Source organism: Toxotes jaculatrix, chromosome 14, assembly GCF_017976425.1.
Source record: "Toxotes jaculatrix isolate fToxJac2 chromosome 14, fToxJac2.pri, whole genome shotgun sequence".
In the NCBI taxonomy this organism is placed as follows: Eukaryota; Metazoa; Chordata; class Actinopteri; family Toxotidae; genus Toxotes; species Toxotes jaculatrix.
Genome location: NC_054407.1, coordinates 19616683 through 19634225, shown reverse-complemented (window position 1 = coordinate 19634225; position 17543 = coordinate 19616683). Strand labels below are relative to the sequence as shown.

The 17543-nt window shown below is 40.1% G+C and overlaps 2 protein-coding genes across 2 annotated transcripts; one reads left to right on the top strand and one right to left on the bottom strand.

Moving 5' to 3' along the window:
• Positions 1–90: 90 nt before the first annotated feature.
• Positions 91–2700, top strand: tceanc2 (transcription elongation factor A (SII) N-terminal and central domain containing 2). Its single transcript, XM_041054909.1, has 4 exons — positions 91–542; positions 661–802; positions 1202–1395; positions 1812–2700. Exons 1-4 carry the CDS (start codon positions 444–446, stop codon positions 1998–2000), a joined length of 624 nt encoding a protein of 207 aa, XP_040910843.1. The 5' UTR covers positions 91–443; the 3' UTR covers positions 2001–2700.
• On the bottom strand, positions 2361–6017 carry cdcp2 (CUB domain containing protein 2). The gene is made up of 6 exons (XM_041056242.1): positions 5951–6017; positions 5358–5705; positions 4323–4664; positions 3274–3627; positions 2809–2987; positions 2361–2666 (listed from the first exon to the last, which is right to left on the bottom strand). Exons 1-6 carry the CDS (start codon positions 6015–6017, stop codon positions 2361–2363), a joined length of 1596 nt encoding a protein of 531 aa, XP_040912176.1.
• Between the last annotated feature and the right edge of the window lie 11526 nt (positions 6018–17543).

Below are 17543 nucleotides of genomic sequence, written 5' to 3'. Positions count from 1 at the left end.
CTGCGTTTAAGTGCTCCTCGTCAATTCCCCTTTTCCACAGACATGGGTCGAGTACTGTCTGACTGTCTTATTATTCCGAGAGCACCTAAAGGCACCATTAGTTTGTAGCATATATCCATAGCCGTCCAGCAGTTGCTAGCTTTACCCAACAAAATATTTGTCACAGTTGCCGTTAGAAATAAAACGCAGCAGTTAATTGGTGGAGTATGGATGAATGATTTTACCCATGCTAGCGATGCGTTTGATAATGTTGAATCTCCAAGGAGAGCGTTAGCTAAGTAACGTTATCCAGGTACCTGCTAACAGCAGTTAGCATTGGTGGTCTCTGGACGCTCCCTCTCCTTCCTGAACTTTAGTTGTCGGCACTGAACCAAACTTTACTGTTTTAGCGCTGTGTCAGAACCAAGCAGTCCACTCGGCAGCTTCCTGCTTCGTGTTTGAAGATGGACAAGTTTGTGGTACGGCTTCCAAAGGGGGAAACACCTACAAAATCGAAGAGCAACGAAAGGGTTTACAAACAAACTACAATAGAGTCTTTACGGGTGAGCTATGAGTCCTACACGTGAATGACCAGGCTAAACCATCGGGCTTATGTGACAGATTTATTTACTCATTATTTGCCCTTGTGTTTTTTGTTTGTTTTTTTTGTTTTTTTTGCAGAGGGTGGTTGTGATTGAGGACATCATGCGCTACAAGTGTATGTTGGAGCTACCAGAACAGAGCAAGGACAATCTGCTGACTGCGCTGACAGAGCTGAGCAAGAAGATCCCATCCCGGGAGGTGCTCAAGTCCACAAAAATAGGTAGGCTGGAAACCCTCATGATAAGATGCATCTATCTGCATGGCCTTTCGTGTTGTTTTACACCTTATCTTGGTGCTATTCTGACACTTACAGTTTGCGTAGACGCCTGACACAATGCATTGTGGCTGTGAAAAGCGCTCACTAAATAAATGTTGTACATTTTAATATTTGCTTCGGCTGTAGCACATATTGCAGAACAATCCAGTCAGTTTAAACCCACATGATGAACAGTTTGTTGGTTGCACATATTGTACGGTTACAAGTCCTGAGTTGGTTGCCGCTGCATTGTTACAGCAGCATTATAGCTCAAAACAGCAAGTACCTATCAAAAATGTGTTTACCTCACACATGCCAGGCTATATTCAAATGAACACACAATGAAAACCTCTCCATTCTAAGGTCACACTGTCAACAAAATGCGAAAGCATGTGGACCCTGAGGTGAGTTCAATGGCAGCAAAGGTTTACACGGACTGGAGGACGTTCATTGAGGAGAATTCCAATAAGCCATCTATTGAAGTGCGCTCCGACAAACAATCTGAAGGACTCAGGAGCAACGCTAGAAGACTAATGTCTGAAGCCCTGGAGGTCAAGGTGAGGAAGAGCGTCTCAGCTAGGCTCAGTGTAATGGCAAAAGCATTTGTGTTCTACTGCTACTACTCCTTCTGTTTATTCCATGACAAATGGAATTTGTCAATACATCAGTTGTGAAATTTGGAAGTACAAATTCATGGAGAACCTAAAATATGGGGTCATTTGTATGAATGTATAAAACCTAGCTCAAGTAATATCTAGTTTTCTGTTTTTGTATGGTATCAGAAGTAACTTCACATCAAATGCGCATGAATTTGTATTGACACCTGACATTTTGTTTGTAAACCATGTATCCTATTGCTTGAAAACTTGTTTACTTTGTAAGTTATTGGTCACTAGCTGCTTCATTCATAAATATGAATATGAATTTTAAGTAATGTATTTGTTTTTTTCTTATGCTCTTATCTGACCTACAGGAGGATTCTGGTCTCATAGACATCATGGAGAGAGAAGTGTTTCACCAGAGCTCCCGGTTAGTCAGCAGCTCATATAGACGGACTGTTAGAGCGCTGGTGTTTGCATTCAAACACAACGCTGAGATCAGAACTCAAGTGAAGGACAGCACAATATCAGTCAACCAGGTGGTTTCTAAATACAAGAAGTAACTGATGATGAATAAGGCTTAGCTGCTGACTGCATATTGAAGACTTCTGGTTTACAGGAAATGTGTCAAGGTTTGTTTACTTTTTTACTTTTATTTTATTTTATTGATTTTCTGTAAAAGAAATACAAAATATTTTTACATTTTGTGGCACATCAGTAGCCTTACACTGTTGTTTAGCTGCATGTAATTCATTGGTTGTTGGTGGTGATCATAATGCTGAAATCATGTATGAATTTTCTGTTGATAGATTCTTTGTTTTTATACTGTTGGTGAACATTTTTATACAAAATGTGATTTTAAAACAGCTTCAGCTTTGGGGTCCTTTCTTTGTTGGATAAAACTGTACATACAGTATATATTACTACAGCAACACTAGCCAAACAATAGCTATCACCATGAGAATAACAGCCAGAACACAGATGCTAATAAAGACAATATCGCTCAGATCATGAGGCTCAGATTCCTGCTCCCCTGCGTTGCCAGTGCTGTCATTGTCAGTTTGCTGGGCTTGTTCCTCGAGACGACGCTCCTCTGCTGAAATGATGGACACTGATGCTATCTTCCGCAGGGCATCACACTGCACTTTATATTCTTGAACATTCTGCTGCTTCCCATCAGAGAAATCGATGTAGAGTTTGTTTACCAGCATGGTGATGTTACGATGTTTCTGTAAGAGATCAGGAGTTACGGTATTAATAGAAGCAAGGCATAAATGTCTGACACAAATCATTGTCTTTAAGAGTTAATGTACCGTAAATCATTACTCATGAGGGTGTAACAGTAAGTGGCATGAGATTGCAGCTAGTCACCTGGCTAGCAGTACCACAGTTGACAAACTGAGCGAGTATCTTATACGAGGTGGCCGTTAACTGGGCTGCACAGGATGGGTTTCCCAGGTAGATGCTCTCACGGTCCAGCTGAGGTAGGGACTGCTGGGGTATCAAAATGGTGAACTCTGATCTTGTGCAGCTAACGTTTACAGGCACCACTTGGATTGCAGGGGAAAAAAGACATTTCACTTTTTTGTTCAAGAGCAACATATGTAAGAATTATATGGGAAAGAGTTGCTTGTAGAGATGAACATTTAGCAAATTCAGGCAATAACCAAGAGTATATTTAGCTGAGATTTAGACTGCAAATATTGTAAGCACTTGCGAGTGCATGACTTAAACCTACATCACCCACAGCATAAGTAGATTTATGACTCCTGTAGATTATAAGTGTGGTTTTCTTATTCTGGAAATGAATCAGATGCTTATGTGCTGAACATTTACCTCCAAGGTAAGATGCAGTGAACCCTCTATGAGCTTCATTTCTGTCCGTGCTAAGTACCACCAGCAGCTTGTTACCCTTTGAGATGAGAGAGGGTGGTTGCTCTCTGCCACACCATCGTCCCAGCAGGGTGTCTGTCTGACTGTCCCCATCATAAACTGCAACAGAGTCATAGTCACACTCATCTGACAGGCTGTTGCGATCCTCCAAATCCATCACAGGGAAATAGAGTTTGATGCGATAGCCAGCTGCAAGAGTGATGCTCCAGTGGCAGTTGATGTTGTTTGGGTAGATGCTGGGAAAATGTGGGCTGCTAAAGTTGCCACTTACAGCTGACAGGATTTGCTGGCATTCACCTGTTAGAAGTACAATTGGTCAGATTAATTAGTCAGCTTTATTTATGATATAAGGCTACTGCAGTGTGTTCAGTCCAGTTCTTGCCAAGAAGTAGATGAGAAGATTCATACCACTTTCAAGTGTGTATAATAAATATGAAGCTGCAGGACTTTCAACTGGATTCAGGTCTAGACTTTGGTTAGACCACTCATGTCGCAGGGATGGTGTGAGACAGTTGGTGAGTCCTGCTCTACCCAGTATCTGTCAAAGATGGTGCTTTGCATTCTATCAGAGGTGTCCAATTTTCATTTCAATAGATGACAGGATCTTTTTTGTCATTCTCTGGGTCTTTCATGTGCCCAATTTTTTTTTTCTTGCCACTAAAATCAGCCTGATCACAGATCCCATCATTCCCCTCTCGCTTAAGTCATTTGAATTTTTTCAGTTTTATACTGTTCTACAGATCTGTGGCTCTTTACTGTGGATGCCTCCTCAGATTTCTTGGTTGAGTTTCTGTGAGTTTTGTGAATAAAGGTTGCTTTATGTAAAAAGTCTGACAGAGTTAGTTACATTGTTGGTAACTGACCAAAGTCCTCTTTTCATTATTAGTTCCTGTAATTACACCAAAAACATTCAAGGGGTCAAATACTGAAAACAGATCATATATTGTTGTGAAGAGTTTATTTTTGGAACACAGCTAATCAAAACCTCTTACCTGAGAAATAGTAGGCCTTGAACCCCCTCCCCCCAATGTTGAAGTCAGACTTGAAGACTACCAGAAGCTGGTTGGAGGTGGTGACGATGTTGGGAGGTTTATCTGCCCCACAGTATTTGCCCAGGTGGCGGTGAGTGACTGTCGGGCCATCAAACAAGGCGACAAAGTCAAAATTACACCCCTCATTGTTTTCCAGCTGGAAGTCCAAGAAGACCAAGGTGACCACACTGGTGTTGGACACGTGGATGGCCCAAGAGCAGTCAGCATTGTTGCTGTACTCCTGAGGGTAGCCTGGACTGGAGATTACACCTGATAGGCCAGTGAGGACTCCACCGCACATGTCTAAAGAGGATAGAAGACAAACTCACTTGCACCCTACATTCTTTGTTTTGCAAAGAGGATGGTACTGGTAAACTGAAAGAATTTGGTTCATGAGGCAAATGAGACACCACCGTGAGACTGGCATTTGTGGTTCTTAATGTGTATCTTAACAACTGATGGACTGATTGCCATAACTTTTGGTACAAATATTCAAAGTCCATAGAGGATCAATTCTAATGACTCCGATGATCCTCTGTAATAACTTTGATCCCCTGACCTTTCAAGTAGTGCCATCATCAGGTCAAAATTAAATTTTGTCCAGTACTTTAATTTTATGACCAAATGCCTACAAAGCAAATGCCATTCCCATCAGCTTCAGCTGTTCATTGTGTTTAGTATTTATTTGTAAATGCTAGCATGCTGACACACTAAACTCAGATGAAAATGGACAGCACATCAGCATGCTAGAGCAAGCATGATAAAATATGAGCTATGCCTCCGTACAGCCTCACAGAGCTCCCTGTGTGGCTATAGACTCTTTGTCTTGTTTCTCTATAATGTTTTGTTGAGACCTCCACTGAGGTTTAAGGTCAAGAAGTTTTACCTAAAAGCCATGAGTTATGGTATTGCCACTTGGCAAGAACAAAATTATCTCAAGCTTTGGGCAGTAAGACAACTGATCCCTGTCACATCGCATCAGATTTAACAAGTTACCTTTTCTGTAGCCAACGCTGAAGCCCCTGTAGGCCACATGGCGGTCTGAATGGAAGATGACGGACATGACATTCCAAGAAGAGGTGAACTGAGGTGGAGAGATGTCACCACAAAATGTCCCAAGGAGGTTTCCCTCATCCTCAGATATGCCATTGTAGATCTTGATGTAGTCGTAAGCACAGTTGGCGTGGTACTCCAGCTCAAAGTAGTGAAAGGTGAGGAGGACGGAGGAGCCCTCTGCCACCACAATTAGCCAGGAGCAGTCCGTGTTGTAGGGATACAGGCTTGGGAAGTTTGGACTGGAGATATTGCCAGATGGAGCAGAGAGGATTCCTCCACATTTGACACCTTATAATTTAAAAAAAAAAAGAAGTTTTATTTCACCTCAAAGAGCAGAGATACCGATTAAAGGTTATTGCACCTTCCTAGCTGACTTGTGTATTTGTCTATTTTCCAGCAACCGGGTGCAACCTCTGAAAGTGTATTACAAGCTGACATTGAACAATTGAGGCCCAACTTTCTAGTACCTGCAAGATAAAGCACTCCTATCAAGTTTAATCTTTGTTCCATCAAGGTAACAAATAGCAACTCACCTTTTTTAGAATCAGCCTTGTCAACAACCAGTAGTAAATGAATCAGTATAGCCACCCTGAGACTCATGTTGTTAGTGTTGATTCAGCTTTTGTCACACCTCAGCTACAATACCAGCAGAGACAGACAACGGCAGCGTCAGAGCATACAGACTTGAGACATCAGCGGTGGTGCCTGTAGAGGTAATAGGACTTTGAAAAATTTATTCACAGCCTGAATGAGGAACCTGACACCTACCCAGGCCACGCTTTGCCCTCTTCGCTAAATTTTAATGACTGATATCCAATGATGGTGAGTGGCTTGTCAGGACACTCTTTGGAGAGATGCTTTGCATTTTTAATGATGGTCGCACACACACACACACACACACACACACACACACACACACACACACACACACACACACACACACACACACACACACACACACACCCTGAACTCCCTCTAGGTTGATAAAAGAGACAGGGAGAAAGAGAAAAGGATGATCACATTTATCACTGATGTAAATGGCTTCATTAGAGTGACATGAAGGAGAGAAGATCCCAGAAGTCTTGATGTCGTGGAGTAAAGGGCCAGTGTGTGCACTTTGCTTTTTATGTGTGTAAAAGCAGCTTAAGCATGACTCAAAGACATCGACATCTTACCTCTGAATGGGAATACACTTTAATGAAGAAATGCAAAGTTGTGTTAGATTTTGTCTTTCTTGTCCTTGGACATTGTTCGCAAAAATCTTAACTTCAGGGATGGAAGTAATGAGTTACATTCACGGTTGTTACTGGAACTAAGTCCTTCTTGGTGTACTTGTACTTTTTGGAGTATTTTTTAAAAACCAGGAGATTTGACACCCTGAAGTCATTAACTTTTTTTTTTACAGAATTTGTTACAGTATAAAAGACAAAATTGACCTGATAAAGTTATGATTAACCATGTGAGAGCGCATCAAATGAAAAGAGCCAAAATCAGCAGCTGCAGCTGCAAAGAAACTGCTGATTTAATGCACCACCCAGCGACCTCGGTAAGTGTCTCAAATCAAACACACCGGCCATGTAGTGTGACCAACAGGGGAATGCTGGGTCTGGCTAAAAATTAAATACTAAAATAGGCCTGGTGAGGGTGGATCCTTCAGCTGTGAAGGTGTGCATCACCTCTCTGCTGTTTTTGATAATCCCTGTTGCTTTGACTGCAGAGCTCCTTCTGCTCACTGTTTGAAAACTTGGAGGAGCACACTGAGACCAGAGAGGCTGAGTGGACTGGGTATATTTGGCACTGAGAATGAACTGACCTAGACGCTGGATATCGAGGAGACTGTGGAGGACTTCACGGTGCACAAGACTCACAGACACTTTCAGACAGATGTTTGCAACAAATGACAACTGAATGTCAGTTGTCAGTGACTGTGCAGAGGAGAGCATCAACATCTACTGCATTGCCTAACTGTGTAGTGTAACTTTTGTCTGTAGGCATTCCACCTTTTCTGCTGCTTTATTCAGCGATTTAACAGCTACTTCTTGTACAACCATGCACCTGAATATCAAAAATAAAAGTATGCACTGTAAAGACAGGTGTGTTTGAGTACAAAAAGACATACACTATATGACCACGGGCTTAAAACCCATAGGAATTTAATGTTTTTTCACGTTGCACCATACTGTGTAATTAATTAGCCACAATATGTTTTGCACATAAAAACCTCTGCTTTTATGTACCCAGCTGCAGTTAATTGTAGTTCATTAAAAAGGGAGAGCTCTATTAAATAAAGTTGAGTTAAAGTATAAAGTCTTATAAAACTGTGCTCAGGCCTCTTGGACCAGTACTTCAGAATTACTATGTTCTTCAGAAATGTGCTTAATTGAATTCCATTTCTATTCTATTATTTTATCTACTTTTATCATTTGAATTTCAAATGTTTCATTACAAATTAATTAAACTTTAAGACGGTGGAAGTGACTGCATTATGACTTTATGGCTTTTTTTAAATGCAAATGTTGTTTATTCTCTGGTCTCTGTTTCTGAGGAGAATAATGTAATGATTCACAGACAGAGATTTTGTTATATTTGCCAAATGCCAAGTATATCCCATGGCTCATTCCTCCTGGGTTGGCAGTCTTATAACTGAATAGTGCAGACACATGTTGACAACAATAATCCTGACTGAATGGAGTGTATAACAGACAGGAAGATAAAGTACTCTTAGTAAAAGCCTATTCTGCACATAAATGTTTGCTATTCCAGCAGTGCTGTGAAAGTAGGGCTCTCACAGTGAATATCTAATGGCTTCAGTGAGCTAATACCTAGGGATACCTGCTAGATGGTGCTGTTGCACTATGAAAACACAGTGAAAACCACCACCAGCTTTTAAAAAGTCATGCCGTGCTCTAAGCTGAAATAAATAAGATTGTGATTAAAATCAGTCAAGTGTTTTTCACACAGTGGTTCCTGGAACTAAAATGAACCGCCTTGCCTTTGAATTTTAATTCTGTCCTCTCTGAAAGCTTGTCATTGTTCAAGGATGTGGGTACTGGGCAGTGCTGAAATGTGTTTCAGAAAGATATCGTTTGTTTAGAGCAATTAAATCACCTATTAGCAAGTTAATTCTCAAAAAACAAATAAGGTTGGTGGGAAATTCCAGTGGAATGAGGAAAAGCTTGAGTCAAGCAAATGGCTGCATTTGGTCCTGGGATGTCTCTTGGAGCTTAACTGAATAATTTTGGTCCATAAATACATAAATACACGAGTTTGTTCAAATTAGTTATATCCAGCAGTGTAAAGAAGCTGTTATTAATATATATCAGAACTAAATGGTTGGAAGATGAGAGGAGTGTCTGTGTGTGTCCTTGACAGCCATGGCATCTGGCGTCTTTTGATCAAAATACCCAGAAGCCAAATGATGATGTAAGCGTTGATATTTGTGCATTTGGAAAACTTTAAATAAAAGGTAATGTGCTTACAAAACACATTTTTCCACATCAAGACAAATTGTGTTTGCACAAGTGGAAGCAGAATTTTGACAAAGTAAGACAAATTGTTGTCAGATTTTTGAGATTCAAAAACAAAGAACTTGTTCTTTCCAAAGTAAGAGCCCAGCTGAAAAACACATCGATCTGTGTAAATGAAGACTTCTCTGAGGAGGAAGTGAGCTGATCTCATTCTGGCAATGAAAGGCCAGAGAACGAGGAAACTTTACCGTCATCAGATACGACAGACTGGTGCTTAGACCAAGAATGCCTCAATAAAGATTAGCATAGTAAGAACTGAAATAGCAAAGAGTGTTTGGGAAAAGTCCAACTTATCTTTAACACTGAGGTTGCCACTCTCTTGTCTTATGTGTGTGAACCCTATCTTTTGTCTTTTTTCCCTATAATTTTAATATTTTTTCTCCTTTTCTAATGGATAAAGGTATGCATGGGAGGCCTCTGGGAGTGTTTTTGAACCTCTCAATCACATTTTCTGTTGTCTATGTATATTTCAGTTTGTATCTTTTTCATATGTGTAAATAAATAAAAATCAAATCAGATTTGCTACGGGTATGTAGGGACTGCTGGTAACCGCTCACTCTGATGAATGTTCTCTAAAGCTCCTGACAGTCAGGAGGAAATGAGATGAATATATAAGCACATATGTCACAGGACAATGAAAAGTTAATGTTTCTGACAGGGCCTGCAGCTTAGCAGAACTTCCCCATGCAATTTCTAAGTGTATCTAGGGCTATATGGTGTTTGGTTAGCATGATTTGTCCTTTAATATTTTTAAATGTATGGGGTATCTGCAGAAAGAGCCTAAGGATGAATCTGAATCAACTTGTGCTGCATGTTCTTTAGATACACGCCACAACAGAGTGTTTCATCCATATATTTGTATTTTTTGCATAACAGCTGGTAGAATTTTTGACTCCTGTTTCAACTCTTTTGAAGGTTGCAATAAAAGCTCATTTTATAAAAACAGAGACTTACTTAATGACATTCAGATTATTTAGCATTAATAAAATTGCTACAGCAGTGGTGGACCAGCCAAACAGAAACATTTCTACAAGCTTGTATTCCCAGCTGGTGCTCACTTACAGCCAGAAATGTTTTTTTTTTCTCCCTTGCTTGAGATTTTGTTAACATTTTCCCTACACTGTTTTGTTACATTTCCACCTTCTCTCTACCAAGGACAATATTGATATGTCATTGCACAGCCAATTCAGGGAGCTCACAGACTGGATTATGGACCATAATGAGCCAAGCCTCTCTCTATAGTTATGAGGGCAATGAAATCCGTTATTCAGGTTAAGGAACAGAAAAGAGAAAAGATCGACTTCCTTTAGCAACTACTACTTCTGCTACCTCCACTCCTACATTAGATGAGATGGCATTTGTTATGTTAATGGTTGTTTTTTATACATTTAATTGCAAACAGAGTGAAAATAAACCAAAAACATGACAGAAACTGACCACACAAACAATATAAAATGCAAGGAATGGGACTCAGTTAGTGTAAAGTCAGTGCTCTGAAGCTTAAATTGCTGTCTTAAATAAAGATCTAACTTTTTTTTTTTTTTTTTTTTCTTTAAATTGCACCATTTAAAATAGTCTTCCTTAAAAAACATACTACATGAAACACTAATTGGCTGTCATGGTTGCAGCAAAGACATATTCCCTTAAAGATGGTGTTTGGAAATCATTACAGCTGTTACAAATTTATACTTTTCCCTTACACTTAGGCAACCCTATCTCCCGGGAAATCAAGTTTACATACTATTTATTTGTAACACCAAATACTTTGAGAGAGAGATGTAAGGCCAACTGAATGACATTTTTAACCAGCATGTTTAGGAAACATTCTCAATGAAATGATATCTATATCTATATATCTCTATCTATCTATCTATATCTATCTATCTATATCTATATCTATATCTATATATATATATAAAATGTCGGTATTTATGGCTCTGTTCCATTTAAGTGTATAACTAAGCCTCGTCAGTGAATCGCCATACACAGTAGAAGGGTCGTCAAACAAGGTAAGCTAAATGGAGCGCGGCCGTCTCTGCTGCTGCTCGTTAAAACTACAACTGTGGTTTTCCTACTGTACCACGGCAAAACGCGACTGAAAAGGTCTTGAAGACAAACCGATAGGTCTACATTTTTTTTTTAAATTACTGAATAGTTCAGTTTTGCTTTAGTCACTTTTGGGACTCAGTAAAATGGCGACCTAAAAGAATGAACTAACGGAGCAAGTCCGGAAGTAAGACAACTCCAAGTTTCCCGCCAAGTGACGCACTAATTCAGTGATAGCTATTTAACGCGCTCTTTGTGTCGTGGTTCGGTTTTGTTTGTTTGTTTGTTTGGTCGTTTTTTTAGCCGTCGAATAACTATCTTTGGTATGTTTTTGTTTGCTCTTTTCCTAACTCTGCTTCTCATAAACCATTTCATAAGCAAGATGGCCCACTAACAGTCCATTTATGTCACTTAAGGAGGACTTTGAGGAGGAATAAATGTGTTGGAGGTCGTCGTGTCAGCTGGCTCAAAGATGAATTTCAAGCAGACCTTTCCTGTCTGTGATGTGGGGACTGCGGAGTTGACTCTTCCCTAAACGGATCCCAAGCAGAGGTTAGTGCTTGCTGCTGGTGTTTGTATCTCGATTCAACGTTTATCTCTTTGCCTCTACTACTACTCCTCTTGCTAGTTTCGTTTAGTGGTTAGCATATTTTTCTGTCTTTTTTATGATTTGGTTTGGCAGGTGTATGATGAGGTTTCATGCTATTGTTGTATGAGAAAGTGAAGGATAACTTGGACGATTTGGCCCCATATTTCTTCCTAAGTTGTTGCCATCATTTTGTGGAGGTTTCTTATTGCCTTATTGTACATGTCTCTAATGGAAGATAGGATTGTGTTGCAGTAGGGATATAAGCATGATTGTTGTCTTGCATGCGGTCTCTTTGCATTATTATTTCCCTGTAATATGTGTTTAATGGGAAGCTCAACATAGCTTTTGTTGCATAGAGGATGGCTGGTCTGTCCTTGCTTTACAGTTCTTCACATCACAATTACACATAGCTGCTGAGCTCCTGTTCTGTGGTTTATGTTGCTGCTACACTCAGCCACACTTATTCAACCTGCAGAGTCGTCCTGATGGTCATGCTGCTTATCAATGCTGCATAACCTTTCATTGAAGAAGTGGCCTGTAATGGTTGTGCGGCATAGCTGATGTGTAGGGTGTTCAGACTAAAAACAGCACGTTGCAGCAGGTAGAGGCTGAAGGCGCAGGTAAGATGATGAAATACGATTCAGGAGGGTTGCACCAAGAAATATATCAATGTGTCTGAAGGCTTATCAGATGCCGAAATGCTGGCTAACAGCTTATAAAGTAGTACTATGAGGGAAGGTTTTACATTGGCATTCCACAGTGTTAATGCACTGGTCTCACCAAAACTGGTGCTGGGTTTGTTGTGGAGTGCTGGCAGAACAGCCCGCTGCTGCATATGAGATGGATCGATGGGTTTGGGAAGGTTGTTGCCGTTCTTTTGGCTTGTTTTCTAATTGCCCACTTCAAACCAGGTCTCTTGTTGAGGGTTATATTTTATACTGGCTTTAACTGTAGCTGTTTTCTTGCACACAGCCCATTAACATAATTCTTTCCCTGCAATATTTGCTTCATTGGAAGTTAAACATGACTTTTGTTAGACATAGGATATGTAGTCTGCAGTATTTTCTCCACGCACTTTATACTGACTGAAGAATTAGAGAAATGGTGTAATTCAACTGAAAACATTGGGTTTATACAGTGGATATAAGACAATCCACGCATGGCCATTTCCTTATAGTGGCTGGCTTTGTGCTCAGATTTGATGCTTTTGTGGGTGGGATAAGTTGATTTTCATCTCTCTTCCAATCTCTGCTATGATAAGTTTTGTGTGTGCTTATGACGAGTTCTGCTTTGTACATACGCTGTCTGAAATCTGTGAAAACATTTGTTTTTCTCATGAGCATAATCTGTCGTAAATAAAAATGGCAGCCTTTTGACCAGGGCCAAAAACCAAGTTTGAAACTTTTGGCCATAATTCAAGAATTGATGCACTGCTGCACACAAATGTCCGGTAGGATAAAATGTTTAATTTTTGACCTTGTATGTCCAGGTCACAAGGTCAAGGTGATTGTTGTTACACTATGTGACAATCCTCTCTATCAGTCTGTTGTATTCCTGTAAAACAAAAAAAAAATTCTCTTAAGTGAAGACGGCATGTTTCTCACTGGAAATTATTCACTGGGATCACACATGACAATATGGTGATAACTTCCATTTTGCCAAAAAATACTCGTAATACCTTTTTAATAAATTCTATCAAAGTCTTCACAACATATATTATACAAGTCTGGACAGACATGGATTTAAACTGTAACTTGACTGGTTGGTGGAGGCATACAAAACCACAAGGTTTTTTAACATCAGTAAATTCGTTTTTAATCAGTTCAGCTTTGCTAATTGTGCAAATGATTTTGAAGGGTGCAGTTTGAGAGGTTCTTTCATCAGCGACTGCTGTAGTGTCTCTGTATAATAAAAATAATAATGATGATGATAATATATCACAGCTTTTCATAGAGCAAAGACAAAATATAGCATCAAAAAGAGAGCTCTATAAATCAACTCCAACTGAGCTGTCTAGACGACTGTGTTGTTTTGGGCAAAAAGCGACAGCATTTTAATTAATCATTCACATAGTGTTGCTGCAGTGTAAATACTCCAGATAACAAGAACTCAAAGAGGGGAGAGAAGAGCACCCTGGCACATAAACAGAGTACAATTATGGCCCTTAGCAAGAGCACTTGATTAAGCTGTTTTAGTACCCTTTACTCACTGGGTACTAAACATCTGACTCATAATGCATCAGCTATATCAGAAGATTGCTCTTGCTATGATCTTGCATGAATATTCAGACAAGTAATTAAAAGAGTGGAATGGTGTTGTGAATGGGGACAGGAGTCTGTGGCACAAGCAGCTCGGCTTCTCGATAACAAATATGAGGGCAGTGACTTGAAAATACCACTTGTCACTTAGTGTGTGTTTTAATCTTTTTAGGAGAATAGGTTTGTAATCAGTTAACATTCAGAATGCCCTCCAAAGAAAAACAACAGCTTTGGTTGTGTCAGCAAATGCCCAAAACTGACATTTGTTTATATGTAAGAGACAAGCCCTCTTGCAGTGGTTGGAATTGTGACTCTTGTGCTTTGGGAAGAAAGGGGGGAAATGCTGTGGTGTTGTTTTAGAGCCACAAAGTCCACTGAGGGAGAATGTTGGTGTGGTTAGATTCCTGCTGACAGTCAGTGTTGGCTTCTTTTAACCATGACCATGACTGTTCCCTAACCTTCACCAAAAAATGATGTTTCCTTAACCCTGAACAAGTTGTTTTTTGTGGCAGTTATCTGTAATGGATATAGAAGGCACTAACAAATTAATTTTTGTCCTGCCAAAAGGGGAAAATGCTTATATCTGTTGTTTTGTATAGCAAGTACAACATATTTTGTAGTTTAATTTGTGACTGATTTAAATGACTTGTAAACATAAGTGCCTTGTGCAAGGCATTCTTCTGCTTAACAGCACATATTAAAAGCCAGTATCCTCCGAAGGTGGCATCTTCAATACAGTTGTTTGACTATTGAGAACCAGTGACTCAAGGCTTAAGATTAAGTACCTCATTACCATATCAGTAGATTTTATATTAGTTTTACCTCATTGGAGCTCTACTTAAAAGTACAGAGTATGGTTATTCAGAGTATTGTGTTCTTGAATACCATAAGGACCTGTCTCTGGCCACAGTTGTCCTCCCTGCTGCTGACCCTTTTGGCCTTGGTGGCCTTTTGGGTCTTGAATCTGCTCATTGCTTCCTGACAGATGGCCTGGTGTACCAGTCATTTCCCAGTTTGTGGGGGGGCACCAGCTGTATGTACAGACTGGGCACATGCAGAAAACCCACAGTGTGCCGCTCATTCGACATTCATGTAATATTAAGTTATAAATAATGTGAAGTCTTGCGTTGCACCACAATATTGAAAACCAATTTCACCAGGCATAGTAGCTGACAAATGCCACGCCGGTGGTGTTCCATCTGAACAGTTTACATAATGTTGCAGTAATCTGACAAAACAAGATGGTAAAAACACAGACCAACCTAATTATTTTGGGACATTTCTCTCCTTAATATTAGAGGTGGCTTTGTTCAGCAAGCAAAGCGTAATCCACGAGATACAGCAAAACAAAATATGTGTGTTTGTATGAGATACCAATTTAAAGTACTCTTGAGGAATAATCCACCTTGCATGAATAAACAGTTGGGATATAATCAACCCTTTATTGAGAACCAATGAAAATGCTTCCCAGGAGTCATTTGGAAATTATGCCCACCAGTATATAATAGTTAGGGGGACAAGAGCAGCAATAGAGATGGAAGGTTAACAGCCATTGGCCAGATATGTTCCTGGGATGGATAATGACCAATTACTGTGATTAATAGCGGTCTAATTAAATAGTCTTCCTCCCAAACATTGCCAGTAATGTTTTCATTCTAATAAATCAGGAAGTAGATCTTATTTGCTCTTTCTCACACTTTATTACTCCTATGTTGTCCATATCTGTGAATCTCAGTGTTGTGGGTGGATCGTCAGTGCTCTTCATAAGACATTATCATTACTTACATGCAGACTGATGGGAGTGTGTTTGTGTTTTTCTGTGTGTACACGGGGTTGTTTGTGCTGTGTTCCCTCATCTATCAGCAGGCTGCCCTTCTCTGATGGCCACTGAAGCTCCATTAGTACCCACAGTCCTGATTGATGTTGCTCAATACTGTGTTGGAAGGCTGGGATTGTTGTTCAGAACCAGCAACATGCTTATTACAACACCTTCTCACCACGGAAAAAGGAAATTGCTGTGCTGATGTCGGGGGGCTCAGATTAGCATTGATAGTGAGCTCAGCAAATGTCTGAAGTGATTTGCTTTTCAGGAATTTGTTTGCAAATGTGCCAAGTCTGAGTAAGACTAATGTTTTTGAAAACAGGGCAGTTAAGATGAAAAGGTGTTTCGTGAATGAATTTAAAGAATACATTCTTTCACGAGGAGCAGTTCTGGACCCTCACTGTAGAAGCTCCTCTGATTCGGAGCTGCTAAGTGCTTACATTTGATTTGGTGTGTTGGTTCAAGTACCGCAAACCTGTGTGATTGGAGGGATTACAGCAGTTGTTTTTGGGAGCTGTGACAGTCAAGGTCCACTCCCCTTATGATTTCACCCATGAGCTATCTGAAACAGCGCAGAGGTGGATGAATTTTTCTTTTTTCATATGAAATGAAAACCAGTAACCTGAAAGCCCATAGATCAAATAGAATCAGATTTTCAGCGTCTGTGTTAAACATCCTTGATCAGATGGCAGAGCAGGTGCTATTAAAATGAAAAGCTGCGAAAAGCATGAATTGGTTGGTTTATGAGATCAGACACTGATATGGTTTCCCTGATCAAAACATACTTTTTCCACGTCATCGCTCTTCCTGCTGTCCTCTGTCTCAGTCTCTTTGGTGGTGTCTGTGTCAGCAAATTGCACGTTTTGAAAACTGAACGCTCGAGTTATGTCGCTACTTTTCAATGTGGCCTTTGAATTCTTGTCTGCATTCATTAGTGGGAAGCAATGGCACCGTGAGTACCAGGGCCAGCTGCCAAGACATCCATGCCGCGAGACAATGAGAGAGATCGCCGTCTCTGTAGCCTGCTGATGAGTACACAGTCTCTTTGATTTTTGCATTTGAAACAGAGATGTAAAGCTTGTAGCCTGCTGGACTGTCAAAAAAAAGCTGAGCTGAATCACTCAAGTTTGGATTTATTTTGTGCCAGCCTTGCTTTTGTTCCTTCTACAGTGGTGGCTCATTATTGTCATTATCAAGGTCATAAATGAGTTAGAAATGAGACTAGAAATATTTATCACTTTGTTTTCTCTGTGTGTCTGAAGAGGCTCTGTGAAGGATTATTTGCCTCGAGTGTAGGTTGTTGTGGATGATGATTAAGATGATGTTTGAGATTATTTGCCTATTCAGAGATGCAGGAAACATGAGAGAAATGGGATGACATTCAGGAAAGACTGAGTCAGATTCAAACTGGCAGCCTTAACCAGCTGAGCTTCCCACACAAACAATTCTGTTTTTATTGTTAAATTCATGCTGTTTGGCAGATGTTATACACTTTCCCCCCCATCATATTTTCGTGCTAGCAGTGTATGCGTAGCATTGCCTTATGTACAGTGACATGTAACAGTGCGGTGATTGCTTTGCTGCATATTGAACGCACTATTTTTGTATTCCAGAGGCGCACATTATTACACCAGTTTCCACACATTAACCTTTCCCGAGTTCTTTCCTTACCGTTGTGCTCATGTGTTCCCAGACTATGATTAATATGCCTTTGCTCTCGTGATAAAATCTTGCCAATCTCCTTCCCTGCCTACCTACAACTCCAGTCACCTTATTATTTTCGAAAGGTTGTATGGTCACTGAGCTTAGATTATTCCATTCCCTGCTTTGCATCTTATGCCCCACATGTCCCTTCCTCATTCCAACATGTTTTGTCTCCAGGAA

Coding starts and splice junctions, on each gene's coding strand:
- tceanc2 (XM_041054909.1), top strand. CDS start 444: ATGGACAAGTTTGTGGTACGGCTTCCAAAGGGGGAAACACCTACAAAA. Junction 543..660: donor CTACAATAGAGTCTTTACGG/GTGAGCTATGAG, acceptor TTTTTTTTGCAG/AGGGTGGTTGTGATTGAGGA. Junction 803..1,201: donor GCTCAAGTCCACAAAAATAG/GTAGGCTGGAAA, acceptor CTCCATTCTAAG/GTCACACTGTCAACAAAATG.
- cdcp2 (XM_041056242.1), bottom strand. CDS start 6,017: ATGAGTCTCAGGGTGGCTATACTGATTCATTTACTACTGGTTGTTGAC. Junction 2,988..3,273: donor CACTGCATCTTACCTTGGAG/GTAAATGTTCAG, acceptor CTGCAATCCAAG/TGGTGCCTGTAAACGTTAGC. Junction 2,667..2,808: donor ACTGTGGTACTGCTAGCCAG/GTGACTAGCTGC, acceptor GATCTCTTACAG/AAACATCGTAACATCACCAT.